The sequence below is a fragment of the Tachysurus vachellii genome, chromosome 12 (genome assembly GCF_030014155.1).
Source record: "Tachysurus vachellii isolate PV-2020 chromosome 12, HZAU_Pvac_v1, whole genome shotgun sequence".
Taxonomy (NCBI): Eukaryota; Metazoa; Chordata; class Actinopteri; order Siluriformes; family Bagridae; genus Tachysurus; species Tachysurus vachellii.
This window is the reverse complement of record NC_083471.1, coordinates 22,703,082-22,727,961: the sequence shown is the minus strand read 5'-3', so window position 1 is coordinate 22,727,961 and position 24,880 is coordinate 22,703,082. Positions and strand designations below refer to the sequence as shown.

General features: G+C 37.3%; 2 protein-coding genes across 4 annotated transcripts in view; both read left to right on the top strand.

Annotated features, from left to right (window-relative positions):
- grin1b (glutamate receptor, ionotropic, N-methyl D-aspartate 1b) overlaps positions 1–1,963 on the top strand; it is a 32,999-nt gene extending 31,036 nt beyond the window's left edge. For both annotated transcript variants that reach the window (XM_060884093.1, XM_060884092.1), the window contains one exon: positions 1–1,963. This exon is cut by the window's left edge and continues 372 nt beyond it. The gene's annotated coding sequence lies outside the window, so the exon portion shown is untranslated.
- A 3,757-nt stretch (positions 1,964–5,720) lies between these two features.
- Positions 5,721–24,685, top strand: LOC132855302 (ectonucleoside triphosphate diphosphohydrolase 2-like). 2 transcript variants are annotated; one of them, XM_060884167.1, is made up of 9 exons: positions 5,721–5,812; positions 14,453–14,570; positions 16,201–16,351; positions 16,480–16,639; positions 17,529–17,756; positions 20,439–20,708; positions 22,903–23,022; positions 23,806–23,940; positions 24,043–24,685. In XM_060884167.1, the coding sequence occupies exons 2-9, from the start codon at positions 14,492–14,494 to the stop codon at positions 24,250–24,252; spliced, it is 1,353 nt and encodes a 450-aa protein (XP_060740150.1). In that variant the 5' UTR covers positions 5,721–5,812; positions 14,453–14,491; the 3' UTR covers positions 24,253–24,685. The 2 variants fall into 2 exon arrangements, with proteins under 2 accessions (XP_060740150.1, XP_060740149.1); XM_060884166.1 differs by lacking the exon at positions 5,721–5,812 and adding an exon at positions 10,729–10,979.
- Positions 24,686–24,880: the final 195 nt, after the last annotated feature.

The window sequence follows — 24,880 nt, the reverse complement described above, 5'->3', positions numbered from 1 at the left end:
CATGAAAGAAACTGCCAAAAAAAAATTAATAAATAAAAAATAATGCCCTAGGAGCTGAAAAGTACTGCCGCAATATACCCTGACATTCCTCGCATCTGAAAACACCCAGCTTCATTCTCCCACACTTTCAACACTCACGAAGCATGCTCAAAGCTTATTATAAAGTTTTTAGAAAGCTAGTTCTATTTACCTTAGGTTTGGCTTGTCATATTAACATTTCATTCATTCAGTGGTCACTCTACCTCCATTTTCTCTGCATTTTAAAATACATGTAGCTGAACAGTTTTAAACGAAGTTTTACTACATTTGTTTCATGTTTGATTTGCAAGGACTTTTGTTTTGTATATTGTATAATGCTGATGTAAAACATACCTCTGATTGCTATTTGTATTGTTATTAGACTAGGCAATAGATAACTGGTACATGTAGAGTAGATAAAAGGATAAATCCACCCTGAAAGGTTTGTTTAATCATTAACACGATCAGATTAATCATTAACACGATCTTTCAATAATGTTTGCGTTCCTATATTACACACCATGCAGTCTGACTAGCTGGTAATAAGACCTAGTGGGATTTCACACTTCTTTCAAATCACTCTAAAGCGAGCGATGCAGCATCGCTTTACTACTTTAATTTGTCCAGCTCTCTTTCATGCTAATACTAATATGGCACACTAATACGACACACAACTGCTAACATCCAACACATATAACAAAAATAACAAAAATACAGCACCAACCAACATCCCAGCACTCGACTAGCTAATCAGGTCACAAATATATTCATATAAACATTGATTATGTTTCAGGGTGGAGCTTTCCTTTATGCACTACTGTAAATAATGCTGTAGGTATTATACAGGTCCTTGAGGTTTATCTTGAAGTTTTTGAATCGCTTCATTCTTTCATTTGCTTTCTCCAAAACAACATTTTGCTAATACGATCCGAATCTGTTAAGCCAACAAAACTGTGGATCAATTTATTATTATTATTATTATAATATTTTTTTTCCTACGTCATTAATCAAGTGCAAAATGTAGCATTTGTTTTTTTAAATAAGCTTTGAGACTCGATATGAAAGGGACCCAAAAATAAATAAAAAATAAATAAATAAAGTGGCGTGAAACTAATCATGCAGTTATTATTACAGGATATTTTGAGTGGAAGGCTTTTAATATTTAATTCTGCTTGAAATGCTCTGTAATAATTTCGCAAGCATCGTCTGACATCCTTTAACCCTAAGGGACCCTTTCGGATTACAAACAAGGATTGTGTGTTGATGTAATCAGTGTTGTATTTTGGTTGTTCGTTGATACAGACGGCGATGGAAGTAATATTATTATTTCTACGTTCTTTTAATCGGCTTTGGCTTTTGTTTTCTGGGCTATGCGATCGACGACGACTGAACAGGACGATCGTTTGTATTTTGCGGCTTGTGCTAATACACGTGGTGGACGGTATTAACGCTAGGACACGGTATAGCACATTTTGTCTTGAAACAATCTTTCCGAGGGCTTTAATGTGCGAGAATCTATTTTGTAAACTAGGAATATGACATGAAGTGTTTTGTTTATTTACTTATTTATTTCTGTATTTTGTCTGAGGTTCATAGAGCATATGGTAGAGACTGTATCAGGTAGATCCTTTGTACGCTGCTTGTACTGTGAAATCCCTGCGATGCTTCAAGCGTTTGAGTGATTAATCTTACAAGCGATGGATAAATCTGCTTTCTTGACGATATATATTGATTTATTTCGATCGTAAAGGAAATCCAATCCGACACAAACATTGTGATTTTGTGTATCTCTAGACGATTTTAATATTAATAGATACATCCAGGTCTGGTTGTTGTTTTGTTTTGTTTTTTTTTTTAATCACCAAATGTGCTTTTGAAGGCCAGTCCTACTCTGTGAGATGATAAAAAAATAAATAAATGTTCTAAAGTTATACTCTCATGTGCTAATAAAAATATATAAGATGCAAAACGTATTTTGAAGTATTCTTTGTTTTCTGCACTTTTCTTATAAGGGACTAGTTTCTAGTTTCGGTGTTTGAGCAAATCAATGCGATGTTAAATTCATGCGGAGGTTTTTGTGGAATTTTGTGGATTATTTTTCTACCACAAGCGAATTTTATTACAGATATAGAGGAAAGGAGGGAATTAAATACTGATATAATGAAAAAGTGGGCGGATTTATTTAACCTTTAGCTCCTGTAGTGATTTATAAATACAAATAAGGGGCTTTGTGTACGCAGTATATTCACAAGTATATATATGATTACATCAAGTCAAGTGATTAAAGTCTGATTACATAGTGGAAAGATTCACTTTTAGCAGCAAAAAAGCTACTATCTAAGGCACTTCACTACACTATAATAGTGGTCTTCACTATTTTTTTATGTGAGCCACACTGATAGGACAAAGTCAATAGGAGAGCCACTTTCACCGCAAAGTATGGCAAGTTATTCAGTCTTAAATAGCTTATCTGCTTAAATACAATGTACAATATTGCAATACAATAATTGCTCGAGTTGCGGATGATGCATGCACCCCAACCGTTACCTCTTTTGTCACTGTCACATTGCTTTGTTGCTGTTTATTTTGTGATTGTTTGATAAGAAATCGATCCATTTTTTAGTCCGTGTGTACAGTAAACACAAGTTGTTAACTAGCATGAAACACAAACTAGCTTCTGGCAGGCCGCCAAAAACTGGCTATTGCGCAGAACGCAGTGAGTCAGTGACGAGTCAAATAATATATATAAATATATATTATTATTTGTAATAGAGCACGTTCGTTTTTCTATGCTTCCCTGATTGTTTTTAATGTTATTTAAATGAAAAATAAATTTTAACCACATGATCATATCATCGTATTATTTACTGCCATACGAGCCGCATATTAAAGCTTGGCGAGCTGCAGGAGGCTCGCGAGCCGCGCAATGAGTAACACTGATCTAAGGGGATGTTTTAGCCTAGGGGTAAAGGTGCTGGTCTACAAATGGGAAGGTTGTGAGTTTGAAGCCCCAGGTCCACCAACCTGCTACTGTGGGGTACCTGAGGAAGGCCCTTAACTGTCAATTGTATGAAATGAGATAAAATGTAGGTTTCTCTGGATAAAGGTGTCTACCGTGTGCTGTAAATGTAAAAAAGTTTCTAGTATTTCTAACTTTATCTTTTTCATTTAATTTATGAACACCTTTAATAAAAGAAGTAGTACTTGAATCATTTTCACAGTTCAAGCAGTTCACGCACAACACCGTTGCATAAATTTATAAATTTTTTTTATAAATTTAAAAATAAATTTCAAAGTGAAGGTATTATTTGCACTTAAATCTAAACAGAGTGTAGCTTGCTCGGTGCTATTTTATGTTTCTGATTTGTAGTATCGTATTGTCTGTTTGCACCGTCTCTTGTCCTTGCACAAGGTTGCACACGTGCTCTTTATGTAACAGGTTCATTTTTTTTTTTTTTTAGCCCTTAGTTCTGTGTTGTCTTATGTACAGTATCTCTGTGTCTTTATGTAGCACCAGGGTCCTTGAGGAATGTTGTTTCATACACAGCTACATATGATCCAGATGACAATAAAAGCTTCTTGGTTTGACTTGACTGTCTTGACTTGACGTGGTGTAACGCAAGAAGGTGGATGTCCATGCATATCCACTGACAAACGTACAAATGACAAGATGCTGGATTACATACTCCCCGTGTATGAATGACATCATACAGTTTCCTGTCCTTTCGTATGAATCTCAATTACAAGAACATTCATTCATTCATTCATTCATCTTCTACCGCTTATCCGAACTACCTCGGGTCACGGGGAGCCTGTGCCTATCTCAGGCGTCATCGAGCATCAAGGCAGGATACACCCTGGACGGAGTGCCAACCCATCGCAGGGCACACACACACACTCTCATTCACTCACGCAATCACACACTACGGGCAATTTTCCAGAGATGCCAATCAACCTACCATGTATGTCTTTGGACCGGGGGAGGAAACCGGAGTACCCGGAGGAAACCCCCGAGGCACGGGGAGAACATGCAAACTCCACACACACAAGGCGGAGGACGGGAATCGAACCCCGACCCTGGAGGTGTGAGGCGAACGTGCTAACCACTAAGCCACCGTGCCCCCATTACAAGAACATAAACCAAAAAAAAAAAATAAAAAAAATAGATAAAGCTGCGTTATGAATGAAGGTTATATACAAGAAGGTAAGTGTGTCAGAGATATGTGGAATAAATAAAAATGGTAAATAATTTAGGATGAATTCTATAAATAATAAAATAGTTTTTTAAATGAATGCCATCCATATCTTAAGAATATTTGTAAACAATCTTTTAACTCACTTTTATTTATAAATGATTTTTTTTTAAGTTTATGTAGTTTATTAAAGGATTAAAGAAAGGTCAAAGATAAAACCCAAGATGACTAAACAGAACAAAAAAAGAAGATAAAAGACTCAGAATAAAATTCAGTGCAACAGACCTTAAAGAGACTTAAATGACTGTGAGAAAAATACACTTTTCAATCGGATTAAAAATGTTTATTACAGAGGATGCTGTTCCTTAATCTCATTTAAACCTCATTTGAATGCAAAGGATCGTTACAAATCAGCTGCTTAGAAGCTCTTGAGGCAGAATGTGTGCAGAGGAGATTATAGTTTGGTGTCACGCTGTGCGGAGATTTAAAAAGAAATAATACAAATTGAATCTTTAAACTTCACAACTGAATTTGTCTTGTAAAACTTCTAAAAGTTTATTTATTTATTTATTTATTTATTTATTTTGCATAGATTGGTATATTTCATAGGAGCTCCAAAGAAAAATAATAAAAAAAATAAAATAGGAAAATAAATATCTAAAAAAAATTGAAATGAATAAAATGTTATTCTCGTTTTAACACAGTTAAACAGACAGCTCAAATTAGCAATACGTTTATTTTCAACATGGCTTGTGTTGATATTAAAAAAACTGCAAAAACTTAGTTAGTGAAACAATTAAAGTGCAATTAAAAAATATATATTATATATTTTTAATATATATTTATAGATTATTAAAAAAAATATATATATATATATATAAATATATATATATATAAATAAATATAAATATATAAAAAAATATATATTTTTAATATATAAAAGCATAATTTCTTTTTTTTTCATATTTTTAATATTTATAAGCATAATTTTGCTTCATTCTAGCTAAAAAAAATGCGTTTTGCTAATAATTCTGCAGTTTGTTGTACTCTTGTAATGAAATATACTAGATGAAATGGGACTATATTCAAGATTTTCACCTGCTAAGATGTCACTTTTTGCCATGAATTTGAACTCACGCTTTTCTCAACAGGGTTCACGTCATCTAAATCCCTCAACACTGTGTCTATATTGGGAACAATGTGTGTCAAATGACTTGAGAACGATGAGACACTGTTGTATTACTCTCATCCATTAAGCGTTGATCTGAAATGACTCAAAGCTACATGTCATTTCCCAAGGCCTGATCTTGCACTGTGTTTGTCTTTTAAGCCAACATTTAAATATTAAACATGAATGCATTATACATAAATTCACAATTTGTAAAACGACCTTTCTTAAGGGTCAGTGTGTGTCACGGCTGAGCAACTAAGAGCAAACAAAGGGGTGGAGTCAAGTTGTGTGTTTATTTGATATGAGAGACCAAATGTACCAGATCAAATCTGCCCAGACTGAGACAGTGGACGTTCTATAAGCCCTCCCTACACTGCAGAAAGAGAATCAGGATCAAGCTCAATCTGTGTGTGTAGAGGCAAACAGCGAGGTAGGACTTTGTTATTTCTGCTCTAGGCTTTAATATGTTCGGCGCAGATGGACGAGGCTGTAATATAAATCAGCAGTGTGAAGTGACAGCACAAGCTGTGCAGGCTGCTCATGTCACGGCAATATGGCTGAGTGGTGCTCGCTGACCGAGCTGTCAAAGTGACACTCGAGAGGACTGAACTGTTCCTCAGGCAACGGATGTGCTGCCATGTAAAGGTGAAACGCAGTGACGACATATGATTTCAGGCCATAGAAGTTACTTTATATGTACAGTAGATACAGAATCTGAATAAGCGCACTGTCGCTTATCTTCTCACAACACGTTTGTGTGGATGTTTAATGCTACTGCATTGTGAAAATTTAATTCCCGTGTGTATTTTTAGACCACTGGGGGATGCAGCAACTCTGAGACACTGTGACATCAGTGAAACCTTGAGCAGTTTTTTTGTTACATTCAGCATTGACAAAACTTAGGGAAGGGACATACCTCTTCGTTTCTGTCTGTCTTTTATAACCACTAAAAATGAAGGGCTTGATGACTCTCTGGTGCAAACATATCTTGGGTTTTAATTCAGTTCAGATTTATTTGTATAGCACGATTAACCATTTCTGTACACTTGTCACCAAGCAGAGATCCAGAGATCCAGCAATTGTCATCAAATCCAGAATATGAATTATACATTTTGAATTTATCCCGAATTTGCAAGCCAGGGGTGAAGTGGTGAGGACTCCATGAGACGATACGAAGAAATAACCTTATTAGAAACCAGAAAGGAATCCATACTTATCAACTGTGTACTATTTACTAATGGTACTAATAACTATGTACTACATGCTCAAAAATTGCAGTTGAGTAGCCAGTAGATTAATTCTAATTTCAACATGAATTCTGTCTTGTAGAAGTTATCAACAGTTTTAATGAAGAATCCTTGAGCGCTAAACTCTTCGTGCCAATTGCATCCCAAATCTATCTTCATGGCTGCCATCCACAGCAGTCCCGAGTATCTCTAGACTGTCCGTGTTGGGCTACCCTCAGCAATTTGAATTTAAAGCATAGCAACCAAACCATATCATCTAACATGGAGCTCCTTGAGGAAAGCTGATCCAATTGTAATTCCTAGCTCCCTGATTGGACAGGAAACAAGCTTTATACACACTCAGTGTGGTTAGAAATAACTTAACAGGTTACCCGTGTAGAGGCTTGTTTTTTTTTTTACTTTTTTTATTTCGTTAACCCTGAACTCCTGCTTCCTGGTACAACCAGGTGGGAAAAAGAACCATCACCACCCATTTTCCAGACAGTCTAATCCCAAGGTCAGTAAAATTGTTCTCAATGTTCAAAAAGTTCAAATAATATTTTTCATGTCTTTGGAGAAAGATTAATTATGTAGGTTGTTTTTGTGTTGTTTAGGGTACAAATGCCCAGAAACTCTTAGATAGAGTAATGAGATAGGTTTGAAGGGGACGATGCTGGTTAAAGTGGTAAATGACCTGTATTGCTTAATCTTATATTTATGGCATTTGGCCAGAACAAATTGCATTATAATCTCATTTTATACAACTGAGCAAAAAAAATCTTGCTCAAACAGCGGTGTCAGTTTGGTGGAACTGGGATTCAAACTCATAACCTTCCAGTCAGTAGTTCAACAAAAGAAAGACATTAAACATTGGACACAGGATGATGATTTTTAATCTCACTATCTGATGACACCCAGAAGAAAAACAGACATTATACTGCTCATGACATCTACTGAAGTTTTTCCTTTTAAACACTTGCCCCTGGCTTGCTCATTAGGAGGAAATGTAAAGCTATATCTGGATTTCTGTAAATCTGCTTTGTGACAATATTAGTTGCTAAAAGAGCCATATAAATAAAATTGATGCGAGTTGAATGGAATTGAGACGAGGAGACTAAATCTCAAATTAAATGCTAGCATTTTGCCTCTAAGCGTAAACAACAAATTAGCCCATTACATGGTAGTTCATGCCATTGACCCACACCAGAACATTTTTAACAGGAACAACCACTCGTTGTTTTGCTACTAATTTGCCGTAGGGTTCTCATTACTCATTATAAGCTTCGCTGCACCCTTTTCTCAAACAAATTAAATCTGCGTTAAAGTATCGAACGTAATTCGTCCAGACTTCCAGCAAAGGAAATTCTTAATCATTGAAAAGAATGTGGGGGGCACGGTGGCTTAGTGGTTAGCACGTTCGCCTCACACCTCCAGGGTTGGGGGTTCGATTCCCGCCTCCGCCTTGTGTGTGTGGAGTTTGCATGTTCTCCCCGTGCCTCGGGGGTTTCCTCCGGGTACTCCGGTTTCATCCCCCATGTCCAAAGACATGCATGGTAGGTTGATTGGCATCTCTGGGAAATTGTCCCTAGTGTGTGATTGCGTGAGTGAATGAGATTGTGTGTGCCCTGCGATGGGTTGGCACTCCGTCCAGGATAGGCACAGGCTCCCCTTGACCCGAGGTAGTTCGGATAAGCAGTAGAAAATGAGTGAGTGAGAGTGAAAAGAATGTAAGAGCAGGAAACTGTAAACAAAGCAGGCTCTTTATCTATAGTGATAAATTCCATGTCATTTCATTCCTTTTAAGGTTTTTTGTTTGATGATTGACAAATTATGGATGACACACATTTAAGTCCACAGTAAGGTGGCAGCTGGATGATGTCACCAAAATGCAGACTTGCTGAGAAAAAAAATCATTCCTTACAAAGTTGGCTGTTAAACACAAAGATTGAGAAACACAAGGATTGGGAAACACTGTTGTAAAATACAAACATGCAGTCAGAAATTTCTAGCAGCATAAACACAATAACTAGATGAAAACAGGTATATGCATGCACATTACAGGCTTAAAGGTGTTGCAATATCTGGTGCATAGCGTACACACAATCTTACTATGTGTTTCTGCAGGCTTTTTGTTCGGGTTTATGGCTCTAATCTCTTCGTTTCTCTGCAGGTGAGCTAGTAAAACCTGAACAATGTGTAAGCCACAGAGCTCAGCTCATGCTGGAGATGTCTCTGTTACTTCACCACCTCCTCCCTCTGAGTCACTGCTAAAAACGTGGCTCTGGAGATACAAACAAGCAGGTTCTCGTCTGGATAAACAGCACCTCCTGGTGGTGGCGCTGGTCCTGTTGGCTCTGCTTGTCATGGTTCTGCTTCTGATATGGAACTATCAGTGCTTCATAGTCACAAAAGTGTGCCAGGACCAGGAGGATGGATCAGAGTAGGTCGGTTTTTACACAGGCGAGAGGAAGCCTTTGTTTACATAGAGGAGCTTGAGAGAAAAAGAGAAAGATACGTTTGAGAAAATACTTTGATGCCGATCTACTCCTGTTTGGTGGCTTTGTGTTTTAATGCTATTTTTGCTCTATGTTCATGTTGTATAGCACTATCATATCATACCAAAGCAGGGATGGCAACAGCATCTGGAACCAGATGCAAAATGAAACCCATCGTCATCAGAGCGGACACCCAATAGTCTGATTATAAATCCTTACAGTATGTAGAATAAAGAACAACGGCACTAAAAGTGTTGTAAGGATGTTCAGTATGAGTGTACTCTTAATAAGAGTCCTGGGATGGACAAAAGATAGATTTTTTGACTACAGCAGTAGTTCATATGTACAAATCTACAGTAGGCAGGTGAGATTTTCCTCTGAAACAAAAGTGAGACATGGGGATAAATTGTTTTTCGGATACAGTCAGGATCTGGTTGGAAAAACAATGACTTTATTACTTTGTTAGAAGAAGGGTATGTCCTCTACTGAAAACACTTCTCTCAAATGTACATTCATTTCATTTTTTTTCATCCAAACGATATCCACCTTTTGAAATAAACCTTTGTAGAAAGTGAGTCCAATCCAGAGCTCTTAAATGTTGTTATGTCTTAGCTCCTTTCAATGCCTGCTTCTGAATGGTCAAATATTCTGTACTTTTTTCAGCACTGAGGTTTATACTAATACACCCATATGTTTATAGTAGCCGTTATACAGAAACGTCCCAAAAACATTAACCATCATTTTAAACATATAACGTAGCCATGTCCTTCTTTAACCTGTGGAACTGGCAAAGTTTGTAAGAATACTTGTTATTGTATAAGAGTCAGCACTGTTCATGAGTTTCCTATCAGTACCGTATGTCCGGAAGTGTTTTATTCCTCGATTTAATTTTAACCCAACAATCAGCATCGAGTTTAAATGTACTCAGTCTCTTGCAGAGAAAAAAGATCTCGTCGACTTCCGAGAAAACATTTTTTGTGGCCTTGTGTGAGCACAACTACAACCTCTTTATACTGTGGTTATCTCAGTGGAAGATTAGTGTAAAGTACAGGAAGTTTCGCAGTGCTGTGAAATGATAAAACGTCTTCTCTGACTTGCAGGAGGATAAAAGGTCTTGTAAAACCAACATAAATGCAGATATCAACCACAACGACTGAACCGACTGAAAGAGCTCTGTACGCATATAAACGTAGCCCGAAGCCTTCAAGTTCAATTGATTTTTTTTTTCTTTCCTTTAACCATGTCAACAAGCTAAGGCAGGGAAACAAAACAAAAAAAAAGACCTGAATGGCTTTAAAGTGATTCTGTACAACACGATTTACAACCGTTTTTCAGATGGTTTGTTATTGTCTCCATGACTCAGTAGGTTCACCCTTATGTATTGTATCATGCAGGTGGAACTCACATACTGGTGCCATGTTGACCTGATATTAACAGTCTATTCATGAAAGACAACATTAAAAAGAAAGAAGAAAAAAAACCCTGAACATCTTTGATGCCTAATAATGGTTTTTTTCTTGTGTGGTGTATAATTACACTGTGCTTGGGAGGACACTTCTGTTAATCTGCAGCCTTGCATTAGAGAGTCATGTCATGCCACATAAGGGCCATGCCCACTTTTATGGAGAGCACTTAGCAAGGCTTCTCACACACTCATGACACTCTCTGCAACAGGTGAACTAACTCCCTCGTGCAACACACACACACACGCGCACACACACACACACACGTGCGCGCGCACACTGCAGCTATCATGGGGAATCAACAGCAATCATGTCGCATAATCGTCCCAGTTGCCATGTTATTATTGGCGACTGTTGGCATTTTTCTGCTCGCCATCAACATCGAGGACGTGAAGGAACCCCCACAGTACATGGTAAATCTTTACTCTTCACTAGCACTCACTCAACACACTTTTCCTAGTGCAATCCACAATTGTATCATCCTAAATGCATGCATGCATGCATGCATCAATGTAATATACTTTTTTTTTATTCGATGGAAGACTAATATCAAGCCGAAATGATGCACATCTATTCGTGATTAAGTGATCAATTCGTTTATTTCCTCGTGCGCGTATAATGGCATATTTACGGTATATGAACAAATACGGTAAAAACACGAAATATTTTCCGGGTTTTTTATTTATTTTTTTATCTTTATTTGATCAAATCTACTTTTATTGTACGTCGAAATGTCACTTTAATTCCAAAATGAATGAATTAACTTTATTGTAATTTAGCTGTCCCATCGATTAAATCCGTATAAAGCTTAATAGACACAGACAAAGTAATAAATACTTATGTTAAAGATAGATTTTTTTTATTATGTACTGTACAAAATTTCAGAAAAGGTAGTATTACATGCACGGATTTTTAACGCGTTTATGAAATAAAGAGCGAATAAAACTTCAATTCTGTTTATTTTACTGTTTAATCATAGTACCGTAAGACCAGATATATACGCGCGTTAGAAGTGTACAGACACAATTACCTTGTTTCCTGGTCTCAGTTCAGCTTGTCAGACATTAATATATTAACAGACTAGGTTTAAAATATCTCACATAACTGGACTAAACTGTAAAAATACTACAGAGACATGACATGGGATTTGTTATGGACTGAGTCAATATTTTTGATGCTTGTTGGACATTTTTTTTATATTTGTTTGTTTGTTATTTACTTTTCTTTAACCCAGTTATTTAGTCCTTAGAAAGTAGTCCTTTGCTTGAAGGAAACTGATTTACATGCACGCTTTAGATACGTGAAACGTATTCAAATCAGTCCTAATGTATTCACATTCTCATCAGAGTGATACGATTTCATCTCTACTGTGTAGCTCAGTTACAGACCGAATCCCAAATATAATATCTAAAATAATTCTACACCCTATATATAGAGATTTGTTGAGCGTCAGAAGGAGTTTCGCCTTATATCAGGACATCAGGTTCATAAATTAAAATTTGAATTTTACAGAAAAGTATGACAGCGTTGTTCATTCATCTTAACGTAGACTGACTCATAATGATATGAATTAATGCTTCATTAGAGGTTCAGCTGTGACACGAACAGAGATGAACACACTTGGTGCAAAATTCTAACTTTATTTCAGTGACTTTTCTATTTCCTTTATTATCATTATTATGATTCATCTCAGTATAAACCAGTGTGGAGGAATCTAATCAGGATGTGAATTAAGGGAGTGAGGGATTTCTGATAACACTTAATTAATCCCCTGTTGACTTTTAATCACCTTGAACAAAATCCTGAGTAGGTTCTTGAAGATTATACGTACGAAGTGTTTTAAACGTCGTAATCGTTCAAATTGTTTTTTATTCATCATGCCAGAAAGATATTACACTTGCCTACAAACACCCCAACGACAGACCATACCATTTCTTTACTTTTTGATTCAGCCTCTAGCTTGATTCCTTCATTACATATTCATTCGAGTGTAAAAGAACAACACGAGGCAAAACCTTAAAAATAGCTATCTATGTTAGGCTCTGAAAGATGTAAATCTAGTTTATCTCCAGTTTAAATGTTTTAATCCATGTCAATTTACTTACTAAGTATATGGTATGATGAAAGCATATATCATATATCACAAATAAATCATTTGCTATTAATTATTGACTGCGAACGTTAGAATAAAAAACATACAATCACTGAAACACTTGAACAAGTGTTGAAAAGTGAGTGTGTAATTATTATTATTATTTTTTTGAAAAGCATCCATAGATACGTACTGCGTTTTCTTCCAGTTTAAGCTACGTCGCTTGTATGAATGCAGCTAAACGAATGTCAGCAGCATGTTGTGTTATTCCTGCGTTCAATCAGCTCTTCATTTGAAAAGGGAAAAAAAAATACTTGATATTCTGCTTGACTGAGGAGAGGGAATGTGTCGCCTCTGGCTTTGGTGTGTGTGTAACATCACAGCTTCTGCAGCGCTGAGTGAATGAATGAACTTCAACGAAATAAGCTACAGCTACTTTAAGCGTTATCACTGCTGCAGTTACTGTATTACTTTTAAACACGGTGTCAATTTAAAGCAGCTCCAATAACAAGGTGAGCAGGAGGGAGTGGCGCAAGTTGTTTTTCGACACAGTAATCCACGGTGGCATATCTTGTAAATCCAGCAGTTTGTTTTGATTTCCTTAACATTCTCAGGATCGTTTATCTGTAGCCATGGATATCGAAATGAATGTTTTCAGCCAAACAAACACTGAAAAGTTTCACTTTTACAATGCTTACCCAACCCCAAACTACCCCCTACGCTACCCCAGAGAAATATGGTAGATTAGATCTTATTTTGTCAAGGGTTGCGTAAATTAACGTAAAATTCAGCCTTTGTTGTCACGTACGCAACCGTACACAGTACGGCATGTCGTGAACCGCTTTTACTGTTCATGTCATAAATATGTCTGTGAACGATCTTGTGTTCTTCACACCCAGTTTTCCAGGAATAGCCTCGGGATTCACTCATGACTCGGACTGTTACGATACCTGGTTACTCAAGATGAATGAATTTTATATATATTAACATATCACCATAAACAACTATAGAAACATCTGTGATATCTAACACTTGTACTTAACACTTGTACTTAACACTTGTACTTAACACTTGTACTTAACACTTGTACTTAACACTTGTACTTAACACTTATCCAATACTTATGAGGACATTTTCTGGTCCTCTTAATAAAGGTAGTGTAAAATATAAAATATAAAATGATAAATTTGTAGCCATTTAATTTGTGATTCTTTCTTTTTTTTGTTGTTGTTGTTTAACTCTAAAAGAAATGGCACACACAGAAACGTCAATGTTTTAAAGGAGATTTGATTGAGTGCTGAGGTTTGGGAATGAGAATAAAGGTCTTATATTTGCTGTCTTTAGTTTTCTATGGTTAACGCACCTGAGCATGCGAACACAGGAACTTGGTGAATAAAATGCAGACACTTTGAATCCGTACGCAAACTCAACTGAAGGGTGGAGTGCAGGTCTGAAGTGGGAACAGCGCCCAAGTTGCATGTGTTGTCTTGTACGCCTGAATACAGCTTGCCACAAGGGGTAGAGAGAAAAAAAATCCCTTGTGCTTCTTCCTTCCCTTCTGGCGAATGTGTTGTTTTTTTTTTTCCCAAAACAAATCCAAACAACGAACTAGTTCAGTTGTTCGTTAAATTCCTGTCTGAGTGTCTAAAAGTGTCCAGGAAAGATTGCCGTATCACCACATACACAAACCCCTGCACTGTTTTGCCATGCAGCAAATCTTCATAATAATAAGGCTTAATATTGTTATTTAATCGTTTGACTGTTTCTTATTGAGACCTCGGATGTGTTTTGCAGTATGGAATCGTCCTGGATGCAGGATCCTCCCATACAGCCATGTTTATCTACAAATGGCCTGCGGACAAACAGAACGACACCGGCATTGTCAGCCAGCACAGCGAGTGCCATGTAAAGGGTGAGTAAATGCAAGAGCGTGTGCATGTGTGTGCATGTCCGTGTGTCAGAAACACAGTAACTCTTATTCATCAAAGTTTGGATTTGAGGACAATTGATGATTTAGCTTCAGTTGTGAATCAGCTCTCGTTGATGAGGATGAGGATATGGATGAGATGGTGGGGATATAAAAGGAAAGCATACTGAAGGTGCTTTTGTCTGATGTTGCTGGAAATAAAGACTTAAAAGTTAAAGTTACGTGAATGCGTGGGAGTCGGAAGTCATGGCCTAATGATTAGAGAGTTTGACTCCTAACCCTAAGGTTGTGGGTTTGAGTCTCAGGCCAGCAATACCACGACTGAGGTGCCCTTGAGCAAGGCACCGAACCCCCCCAACTGCTCCCTGGGCGCCGCAGCATAAATGGCTGCCCACTGCTCCGGGTGTGTGTTCACGGTGTGTATGTGTTCACTGCTGTGTGTGTGCACTTTGGATGGGTTAAATGCAGAGAACAAATTCTGAGTATGGGTCACCGTACTTAGCCGTATGTCACGTCACTTCACTTCACTTCACTTCACATATTTTTTTTTCTTTAAAAATGAAGATGTTTATGGTGAAAAATCAGGTAGAAGACTGAGCAAACATCATCTAATCTCACATCATCTAAAGTCAGTAAGTATGAAAGGACAATCTCATACATTCTTAGTATATACTGTATATTATTTTACTGGCAATAGCATATGCTGAAATTGAAAAACTAACACAAAAAGGTACAAAACAGTGGGGAAAATTAATTTTCTAGATGTAGCTCATGAGCAAGCTAGTGGCCGTATGGCGGTTTTCTTAGTTTCAGAACTGTAAAAGTTTGTAAATTTGTTTAAGAATTTGAAATTGGACCTTGCTATCAAAAAATCGCACTTGAACTTTGATTATTATTGCTATTCATTTCATGGGAATTGAATCTAAATCTATTCACACGACATCAACGCCATTGTATAAAATTTACAATGATCTAATTCAACTACAAAACCTTCAGATTGTCGTGGCAAATTTCTTGTTCCGCAGTAAGACGTTTTGGGTGTAGAGATGCAAAAGTAAAGTTTCTGCAATGTTCTGAATTCATGTGAGGTAGTAATGAATAACTCATAAAAACGACGTCGTTCAACAAAACCTGACTAAATCAAACGGTCCTAAACTATAACTCATTTAAGATCCCGCACCGCTAATATGTGAGGTAGCTACTAGAAGTATATAGCACTGCTTATAGTAACACGATTGCTAAACGCTGGCTAGAATCCAAACAGATGTTCGTTCGGAAGCTTCCTCACCCAATTCATGTTCATGGCTCAGAAGGTCGAATTCTTCGAGCTTTCACTTCAAGTTCTCGCTCACACAATGTGTAAAGGTCGTTATTTTCTGTCATGACTCCCACCATTTATAGTTCTGGTTCCCCATCACAAAAGTTCACATAGATGGTACAATCATATAAAAATGTAACCATAAACTGTGTGTATTATGATTATTGTTGCTAAGGGATGGTGTGAGGAAGCATCTGGCATATCAAAACCACCCTTTCTTCCCCTTTTCTCTTCAAGTTCTCACTTTGTTATGAAATTGAAATGAAGCAATAAGCTAATGTTCTGACTTGCGTTTAGGTGGAGGCATATCGAGCTATGCGGGTCAGAAAAACGGAGCTGCACGAAGCCTGGAGACCTGCATGGAGCAGGCTTTGGAGGACATTCCCAAGACGAGGCATCAGGTCACGCATTTGTATCTTGGAGCCACAGCTGGCATGAGACTCCTGAAGTGAGTCATACATTCCAAAGCCCTAATCAGGGCTTTTCCGGTGAAATAAATGTGGTCACGTTATCAGTTCCGTGGGCGTTACGAGGTACCGGTTACTGAATGATTGTGTCTGTGTTTGTACTCTACAGCCTTTCAAATCCCAAAGTGTCAGCTGATATTCTGAAGGAAGTAGAAGAGAAGCTGAAGAGCTATCCATTCCGCTTCAAAGGGGCCAGCATACTGACAGGGCAAGAGGAGGGCGCGTATGGCTGGGTCACTGTCAACTACCTGTTAGAGAACTTTATAAAGGTCATCATCCTCATCATGTCATCATGTCTTCTTTATTTGTTCAGCTTTATTTTCAAAGAGTCATACTTGAAATCCACTTGAAAGTGCTTCTTAAAAAAATTAAAAATATTATATTAACAGATAACAGATAATAAAAAGGGTGTAAAAAATATATATAACTAATATATATATATATATATATATATATATATATATATATATATATATATATATATATATATATATATATATATATATACGTATATATAATATAAAATGATATAAACAAAAACAGATGTTAGGTATTACACTATATTTAAAAAAAATTCAAATATAATTTAAGTTACTTTCAATCAATTAAAATGATCAATAATAATAATAATAATAAGGGGGGGGGCACGGTGGCTTAGTGGTTAGCACGTTCGCCTCACATCTTCAGGGTTGGGGGTTCGATTCCCGCCTCCGCTTGTGTGTGTGGAGTTTGCATGTTCTCCCCGTGCCTCGGGGGTTTCCTCCGGGTACTCCAGTTTCCTCCCCCGGTCCAAAGACATGCATGGTAGGTTGATTGACATCTCTGGAAAATTGTCCGCAGTGTGTGATTGCGTGAGTGAATGAGAGTGTGTGTGTGCCCTGTGATGGGTTGGCACTCCGTCCAGGGTGTATCCTGCCTTGATGCCCGATGACGCCTGAGATAGGCACAGGCTCCCCGTGACCCGAGGTAGTTCGGATAAGCGGTAGAAGATGAATGAATGAATGAATGAATGAATAATAATAAGCTCTATTACACAACAGCTCTATTCATATTCTGTTCTATATTTCCCCAGTCCTGTTAGAATAATAACACTGTTATTAATGTAGTGTCTGTTTTCTTTCTCTCATCTGAAGCTCCCTGCTCTTTTTGTCTCATCAGTACGGGTTTGTAGGCCACTGGCTGTCCCCTGGCAAAGAGACGGTGGGTGCACTAGATTTCGGTGGCGCCTCCACTCAGATTACCTTCGAAACCAAGGACAAGGTGGAGGACAAAAACAACCTGATGACGTTGCAGCTGTACGGCAAAAACTACAGCATCTACACTCAAAGCTTCCTGTGCTACGGCCGGGACCAGATGCTACGCCGCCTGCTGGCTTACCTGGTTCAGGTAAACACTGGTTCTGTCACAGAGCTCGATAAATTAGAATGAAACAGAATAACAGCAGTAAATCATGTATATCTGAGCTCAGTTTAAATGTCCTTAATGCTGAGGGCTTCAGGACACATGATGAGTTTCTAACAAGCTTGAACATGTGATGCAAATAGTTCTATTGTTCTCTGATTATAATGTTAAGGCTTATATATAAAACTGTAAATGATCAGTAACTATAGAGCACCTCAAGGCTATAAATATAACTAAATCACAGTACAGGAGAAGTGCAGAGGAGGTGAGTGCGATATATTCAATATACTGTATATACCTAAACTGGTGGACAGAGGGGTTAAATAATATACGTCGTCTGGCCGTTATCCTGGTCGTTTAGAGGTCATGACAATAAATGTCATTTACCATCAGATATTTTGCACATTTATAACATTTATTGCTTAAATCTTCCCTCGTATTGCATAATAAATTTGTGTAACAGTTCACTCAAAAACTAGTTTTTAGTAAATAGTCAAATGTTTCTGACAATGTCTGCTGACAAGTTGCTCTACAGGCTCGTGCTTGCAACGAGACTTGAACTTATTCACAGGGTATATGTTCACAGCCCTAAAATAAATTAACGTCTCAGAGACCGATTTGATAAATAAAAACCTCAGAGTCTTTTGTTTGTTGCATGTATCTGAGAAGGGAAATTAACTTACAGCTACATTTTAAAGATAAACTCAGTAGATGTAACTGTCATAAATCTATCTACCTCCTGGTAAGTGTTAAATGTGTCAAATGTGTTGCATGCCAAAAAACAGAGCAAGTATCTAACCAGGCACTGTGTCAAACAGATGCGCACACACACACACCCACACACACACCCACACACCCACACACACACACACGTATGCACGTTTAACCAGTTTTTTAACTGAAATTCTAGTCCGGTTTGTTGTCTAGTCCAAGTCTGGTTTGTTGCATGTATCTGAGAAGGAAAATTACCTTCAGCTAATTTTTAAAGATAAACTCAATAGATGTATCCGTATCATAAATCTATCTATTTATGACATTAGTTTAAATTTACCGCAGTTGTTTCCACTGCAGGGGGAATTAAATATCATGCTGTTTTATCATCCATGAAGACGAACGATTGTCGTGCGACGCTTGCATTATGGTCTGGAACTGGGTCATGTTGTGGGTTTTTGTCATGTCTTGTTTGTCTTGCAGTGATTATCTATAGACCTTCTAACGTTGATTATTGTTTTTTTTTCCCCCCCAAATCATAATCATATAAATTACAAGGAAACTCTGTAGAATCGATCAATAGGGATATAATAATCTGTGGAGAAATCCTCATATCTCCAAAACCGTTATTTTTTTTTTTATTATATATGACCCACGTGGGGACTGACCAATAGCATCGATATGTGAAAAAATATGAAATTGACAAAATTTGGACATACGAGGTTTCCGCCCGACTGAGACGATATATATATATATATATATATATATATATATATATATATATATATATATATATATATATATATATATATATATATATATATATTTTTTTTTTTTTTTTTTTTTTTTTTTTTTTTTTTTTTTGCATGAGCATCAAGTCATGCAGTTAAATAATAAAAGAAAAACCCTGACACGGGGGTTTTGTTAAGAGAACTGGCCAATAACAGCGAACCACAATAACTACACTCATACTCCAAACTGAGACAAACCTCCTGGTAAGTGTTAAATGTGTCACATCTGTTGCATGCCAAAAAACAGAGCAAGTATGTAACAAGGCACTGTGTCACACAGATGCGCACACACACACACACACACACACACACACACACACACTCTCACACACGTATGCACGTTTAACCAAAGTTTTAACTGAAACTCTAGTCCCAGCATTTTGGCTTAGTAATGAATATAAAGGAAGTGTCTCACAGCCACAATTGAGGGTTGCTGCTCTAGAACAATGAGAAGGACTTTAAACACCAAAAAGTATGCAATTTTTGCACTAATAAGTAAATACACTTACCATCCACTTTATTAGGAACAACCGTACATCTTTATATTTGTTAGTTATTCAATTAGGCACTATTTAAAAAAAATCACACAGCTATAAATAATTATTATTATTACATTTCTTTGAGCTTGTTCCAGTTCTTGGTTGACAGAAGTGGAATGTGATGTGGTCTCCTGCTCTTGTATCTCATCAGGCTTATGGTTTGACATGTTGTGTGTTTTGAGATGTTTTTCTGCTCATTACAGTTGTAAAGAGAGGATACTGAGTTACCATAGACCTATTTTTTATTTATTTATTTATTTATTTATTTATTTAATTGTTCTGTGTAAACTCGACACCGCCGTGTGTGAAAATCCCAGGAGTTCGTTCATTCATCTTCTACCGCTTATCCGAGCTACCTCGGGTCACGGGGAGCCTGTGCCTATCTCAGGCGTCATCGGGCATCGAGGCAGGATACACCCTGGACGGAGTGCCAACCCATCACAGGGCACACACACACTCTCATTCACTCACGCAATCACACACTACGGACAATTTTCCAGAGATGCCCCCCAGGAATTCATCAGTTACTGAAATACTCTGACGACTGACTGACTCTCTCTCTCTCTTTCTCTCTTCTCCCTCTCTCTCTATTTCTTTCTTTCTTTCTCTCTCCCTATTTCTCTCAGTCTCAGGGCACAAATGAACTCATAACCCACCCTTGTTACCCAGCGGGTTATAACGTATCCAAGACACTTGACACGTTGTTTGATTCTCCATGCACAGCATCCAGCAAACCCTCTCCGTTTAACAGCGCCAAGCAGCTTAAAATTGTAGGCTCGGGGAACTACAATCACTGCCTGGGGAACATGTCCCAGATCTTCTCTTTCCAGACCTGCTCCTTCTCCAAGTGCTCCTTCAATGGTGTTTTCCAGCCCAATGTTTCTGGCAAGTTCATGGTAGGTCGTCTTTTTATATCGTTTCAGGGGTAGCTGTTTTTATATGTATTTTATGTGTGCGTAATCAGGACATTGATGGTGTATTATACAGTATGTGTTGAATAAATCTAAGGTGGAGCAGTGGATGCTTTCAGTCCCGTCACGAACAAACGTATTAGGTCTGGTAGCAGACAGTAAACAATGACATCTGTAGAGAATTACAATAAAACGTCAGATTATCGTTTCATTACTTGAAAAAATGGCAGCGTGTACAGCTGCAGGTTGGGTTTAATCTGGCATTTAACACAAAACCACAATGACACACACTGCTACATTCACACCTATGACTTTTTTTCTTATACATGTTTCCCCTAACATCATATAATGTACAGTAGTTTGGCTCAATAGTTTTTGCACCCTTACTTTGTACGGTTGACAGACAATGTGGTTGGGTTTTGCAGACTTTCCTTATATGTACAGTACTGTGCAAAAGTTTTAGGCAGCCGTGAAAAAATGCTGTAAACAAAGAATGCTTTCAAAAATGGAAGTGTTAAACATTCATTCATTTTCTACCGCACTACCGAACTACCTCGGGTCACGGGGAGCCTGTGCCTATCTCAGGCGTCATTGGGCATCAAGGCAGGATACACCCTGGACGGAGTGCCAACCCATCGCAGGGCACACACACACATACTCTCATTCACTCACACAATCACACACTACGGACAATTTTCCAGAGATGCCAATCAACCTACCATGCATGTCTTTGGACCGGGGGAGGAAACCGGAGTACCCGGAGGAAACCCCCGTGGCACGGGGAGAACATGCAAACTCCACACACACAAGGTGGAGGTGGGAATCGAACCCCCAACCCTGGAGGTGTGAGGCGAACGTGCTAACCACTAAGCCACCGTGCCCCCGTTTTAAACATTTATTTTCATAAATGAACAAAATGCAGTGAATGAACAAAAGAGAAATCTAAATCAAATCAATATTTGTTGTGACCTCCCTTTGCCTTCAAAACAGCAGCAATTCTTCTAGGTACACTTACACACGGTTTTTGAAGGAACTCGGCTGGTAGGTTGTTCCAAACATCTCGGAGAACTAACCACAGATCTTCTGTAGATGTCGGCTTTCTCACATCCTTCTGTCTCTTCATGTGATCCCAGACACACTCGATGATGTTGAGATCAGGGCTCTGTGGGGGTCGTGCCATCCCTTCATGCTGGTTTGAAGGCAAAACGTAGTAACACCAAATATTGATTCGATTTGATTTTTCTTTTGTTTGCTCACTTTGCATTTTGTAAATTGACAGAAATAAACACTCATTATTTATATTTCTGAAAGCATTCTTTGTTTACAGCATTTTTTCACACCTGCCTAAAACTTTTGCACAGTACTGTACGTTCATTATAAAATTGTCTATCAACTTTATGGTATTCATCAGCGATCAGAAAGGATATTATTCTAATTTACATTGACATTATTTCCTGTCCAGTGTCAACCAAATGAGGATGAGGTCCACTTCTGATTCTGGTTCCTCTCAAGGTTTCTTCCTCATATCATCTCAGGGAGTTTTTTCCTCATTAGGGATAGATATTAGAGATAAATAGTAACTTAATTGTACTTTTTTTTAATTCTGTTTCTATACTAATTAATGCTTGTTAAAGGTGCAATACGGATAAATTGAATCGAATTGACTTAATAATAATAATAATAATAATAATAATAATAATAAAAACAAAAATCTATTTATTCCTTTAATGCCTTTTTTTCTTGGGTCTTCTGTTCTTGTGCTTTGTTTGAAAGTTTTGTGAATCCCTTTTTTGTTGTTTGTTTCTTTACTTATTCTTATTAGGATGATGTTTCTGGACACTACAATATCTTCAGCTCTATAACCAGTTTATATTAGAGCTTCATTATTGGAGCTCAAGTGAATCCTGCCTGAGAGCCTGATCCGTTTAAACTTATAAATAAAAAATAAACTTGTGTACACAGTTACATTACAAAGCACATTTATATAAATGAACAGCATATACATCTATAAAAAAAACTTCCTTGACTCAGTTGCTGTAATATTTATTCCAATAATAAAATATTGCATGGAATTTTTGTATTGTAGATAATATCTTGGTGGTATGTTGACATATTTTCAGCCACAAACCGTCTTCAGTCTCTCATCTATCTCTATCTCTCCCCTCCTTCTCTGTTGTAGGCGTTTTCTGCATTCTACTACATTCACGCTTTCCTGCAGAAGGCCACAGGCATCACCGTCACTTCACCCAAGCTCCTAGAAGAGGCCACAATCACCGTCTGCAACATGAGCTTCCAGGAGGTTCGAGGCTGCTGTGCTAATTCTGTCCCCTGCTATTCTGAGCCATCCTTCTACATATTTCACATTCACCTTGCTCAGACTTGTGAAGTTTAATCTAAGCTAAATATAGTATATAAGCTACAGTATGTGTACATTAATGATAAATACTGTAGAGTATTAGTACTGAAAATCTAGTAAATATTGTAATATAGTGCGACGTAAAAATATTTGCATGTCCACCCAGCTAGAAAAAAAAGACATGCAAATGTCATGCGAGTACGCAAATGTTTTACTTTTGTTTGAATGTAGGTCACATTTTTTATTTTAGATTGTGTTTTTGGTATAAATATAAAAATGTCACTTCTTGATAGCATAGACAGCAGCTGTGCCACATTAGGAATGATTCTGTTTGAATTCCTCGTGCATAAATTGACATGATTTCGTTTATCATCATGAATATAATAGATGCAGCAGAAACAAACAAAAAAAACATTCAAATGCTTCATTCCTTATATGCCAAAACCAGCTAATCCATTCACAATATGACTTACTATAGATTTAAAAAAAAAAAAAAAAAACATTTGCATTTCCTTTTATTCTGATAGACATAAAAAAAAATAATGTCAATGGTCTTTTTTTGGGAAGCATTTCACTCTAAAATATACATTATACAAATACAATCAAAATGGGATCTCAGGAAGCTTGTATTTCATTCTTGTGTTTAATTATTTTTTTATTTTTAAAAATATTTTACAGTGTGTACTACTCTTTATTTATATGCTATACTATCTTTCCCTATTAAAGATGCTGCAGAAAGTTCCAGAACAGCAAAGCCGACTGCAAGACTACTGCACAGCCGCGGTCTTCATGAAGGTGCTTCTTCTGAATGGCTACGGGTTTGAACCAAACTCCTTTTCCCACATCTCCTTCCAGAAGAAAGTAAGCTCTGAGCACATGTGTGTAAAGCTGAGTGAAGCGTCATGAAACTACATATCTATCGTGGACTGGATTATCAAATCTCGCTGTGTGTCATGTTTCTAGGCAGGGGACGCCTCGATCGGTTGGGCTCTTGGTTACATCCTGAACCTCAGCAGTCTCGTGCCGGCTGAGAGCGTGTCGTTGAGAAAGGCTCTTTGTCCAGGAGCCTGGAACATGCTTGTCTTCCTCTTCACATTCCTGCTCATCCTAGCAGTCATATTTCTACTCATGGCCATGTGCTGGAAGAAGAAAGGAAATGACAGTGCGCTATAATTGTCTGTTCACAATGTTATTCTTTTTATGCACTGAAAAGGCAAAAGGTTATTTGTGAATTCACGATTGCAGTAGATCAGATGAGGTGAGCAAAGAAATATACTTACTCTGGTACGACAATTTAGCAGGAATATTCAGTTTAAGTTTACGATGTGAAAAAAAACAACTAAGATTTAGATTTTTGTTGTTGTTGTTGTTCTTGTTCTAATAAATACATTCAGGGTTATTTTCAGTAACATTCTATGTAGGTTATGTAGCACCTTTTGAAAAAGATTTGTTTAAAGAAATTGATTTAAATGAGATGTTATGACACTTGAATATTTTTATATTGTGTCCAGATGTTTTATACACTGAGGTTTTGAAATTTTTAAAAGAATTAGTTTTTCTATTGAATTCCTTCGCTCTGAATATGAATAAAAAACTGTTTTCTATATGTGTGTTTTGTGTGTGTGTGTTTTCTGTGTGTGTGTGTATATGTATGTGTGTATATGTGTATGTGTATATATGTATGTGTGTGTGTGTGTGTGTATGTGTATATATGTATGTGTGTGTATATGTATGTGTGTGTGTGTGTGTGTGTGTGTGTGTGTGTGATTCTCGTTCGTTTTAGTTATGTGATTTACAAAAG

What these genes read in the sequence shown, in the direction of transcription:
- LOC132855302 (XM_060884166.1), top strand. Translation starts at nt 10,857, where the DNA reads ATGGGGAATCAACAGCAATCATGTCGCATAATCGTCCCAGTTGCCATG. An exon ending in TGTTAGAGAACTTTATAAAG is followed by an intron (nt 16,640 to 17,528) that starts GTCATCATCCTC and finishes TTGTCTCATCAG; the next exon opens with TACGGGTTTGTAGGCCACTG. An exon ending in GCAACATGAGCTTCCAGGAG is followed by an intron (nt 23,023 to 23,805) that starts GTTCGAGGCTGC and finishes TCCCTATTAAAG; the next exon opens with ATGCTGCAGAAAGTTCCAGA.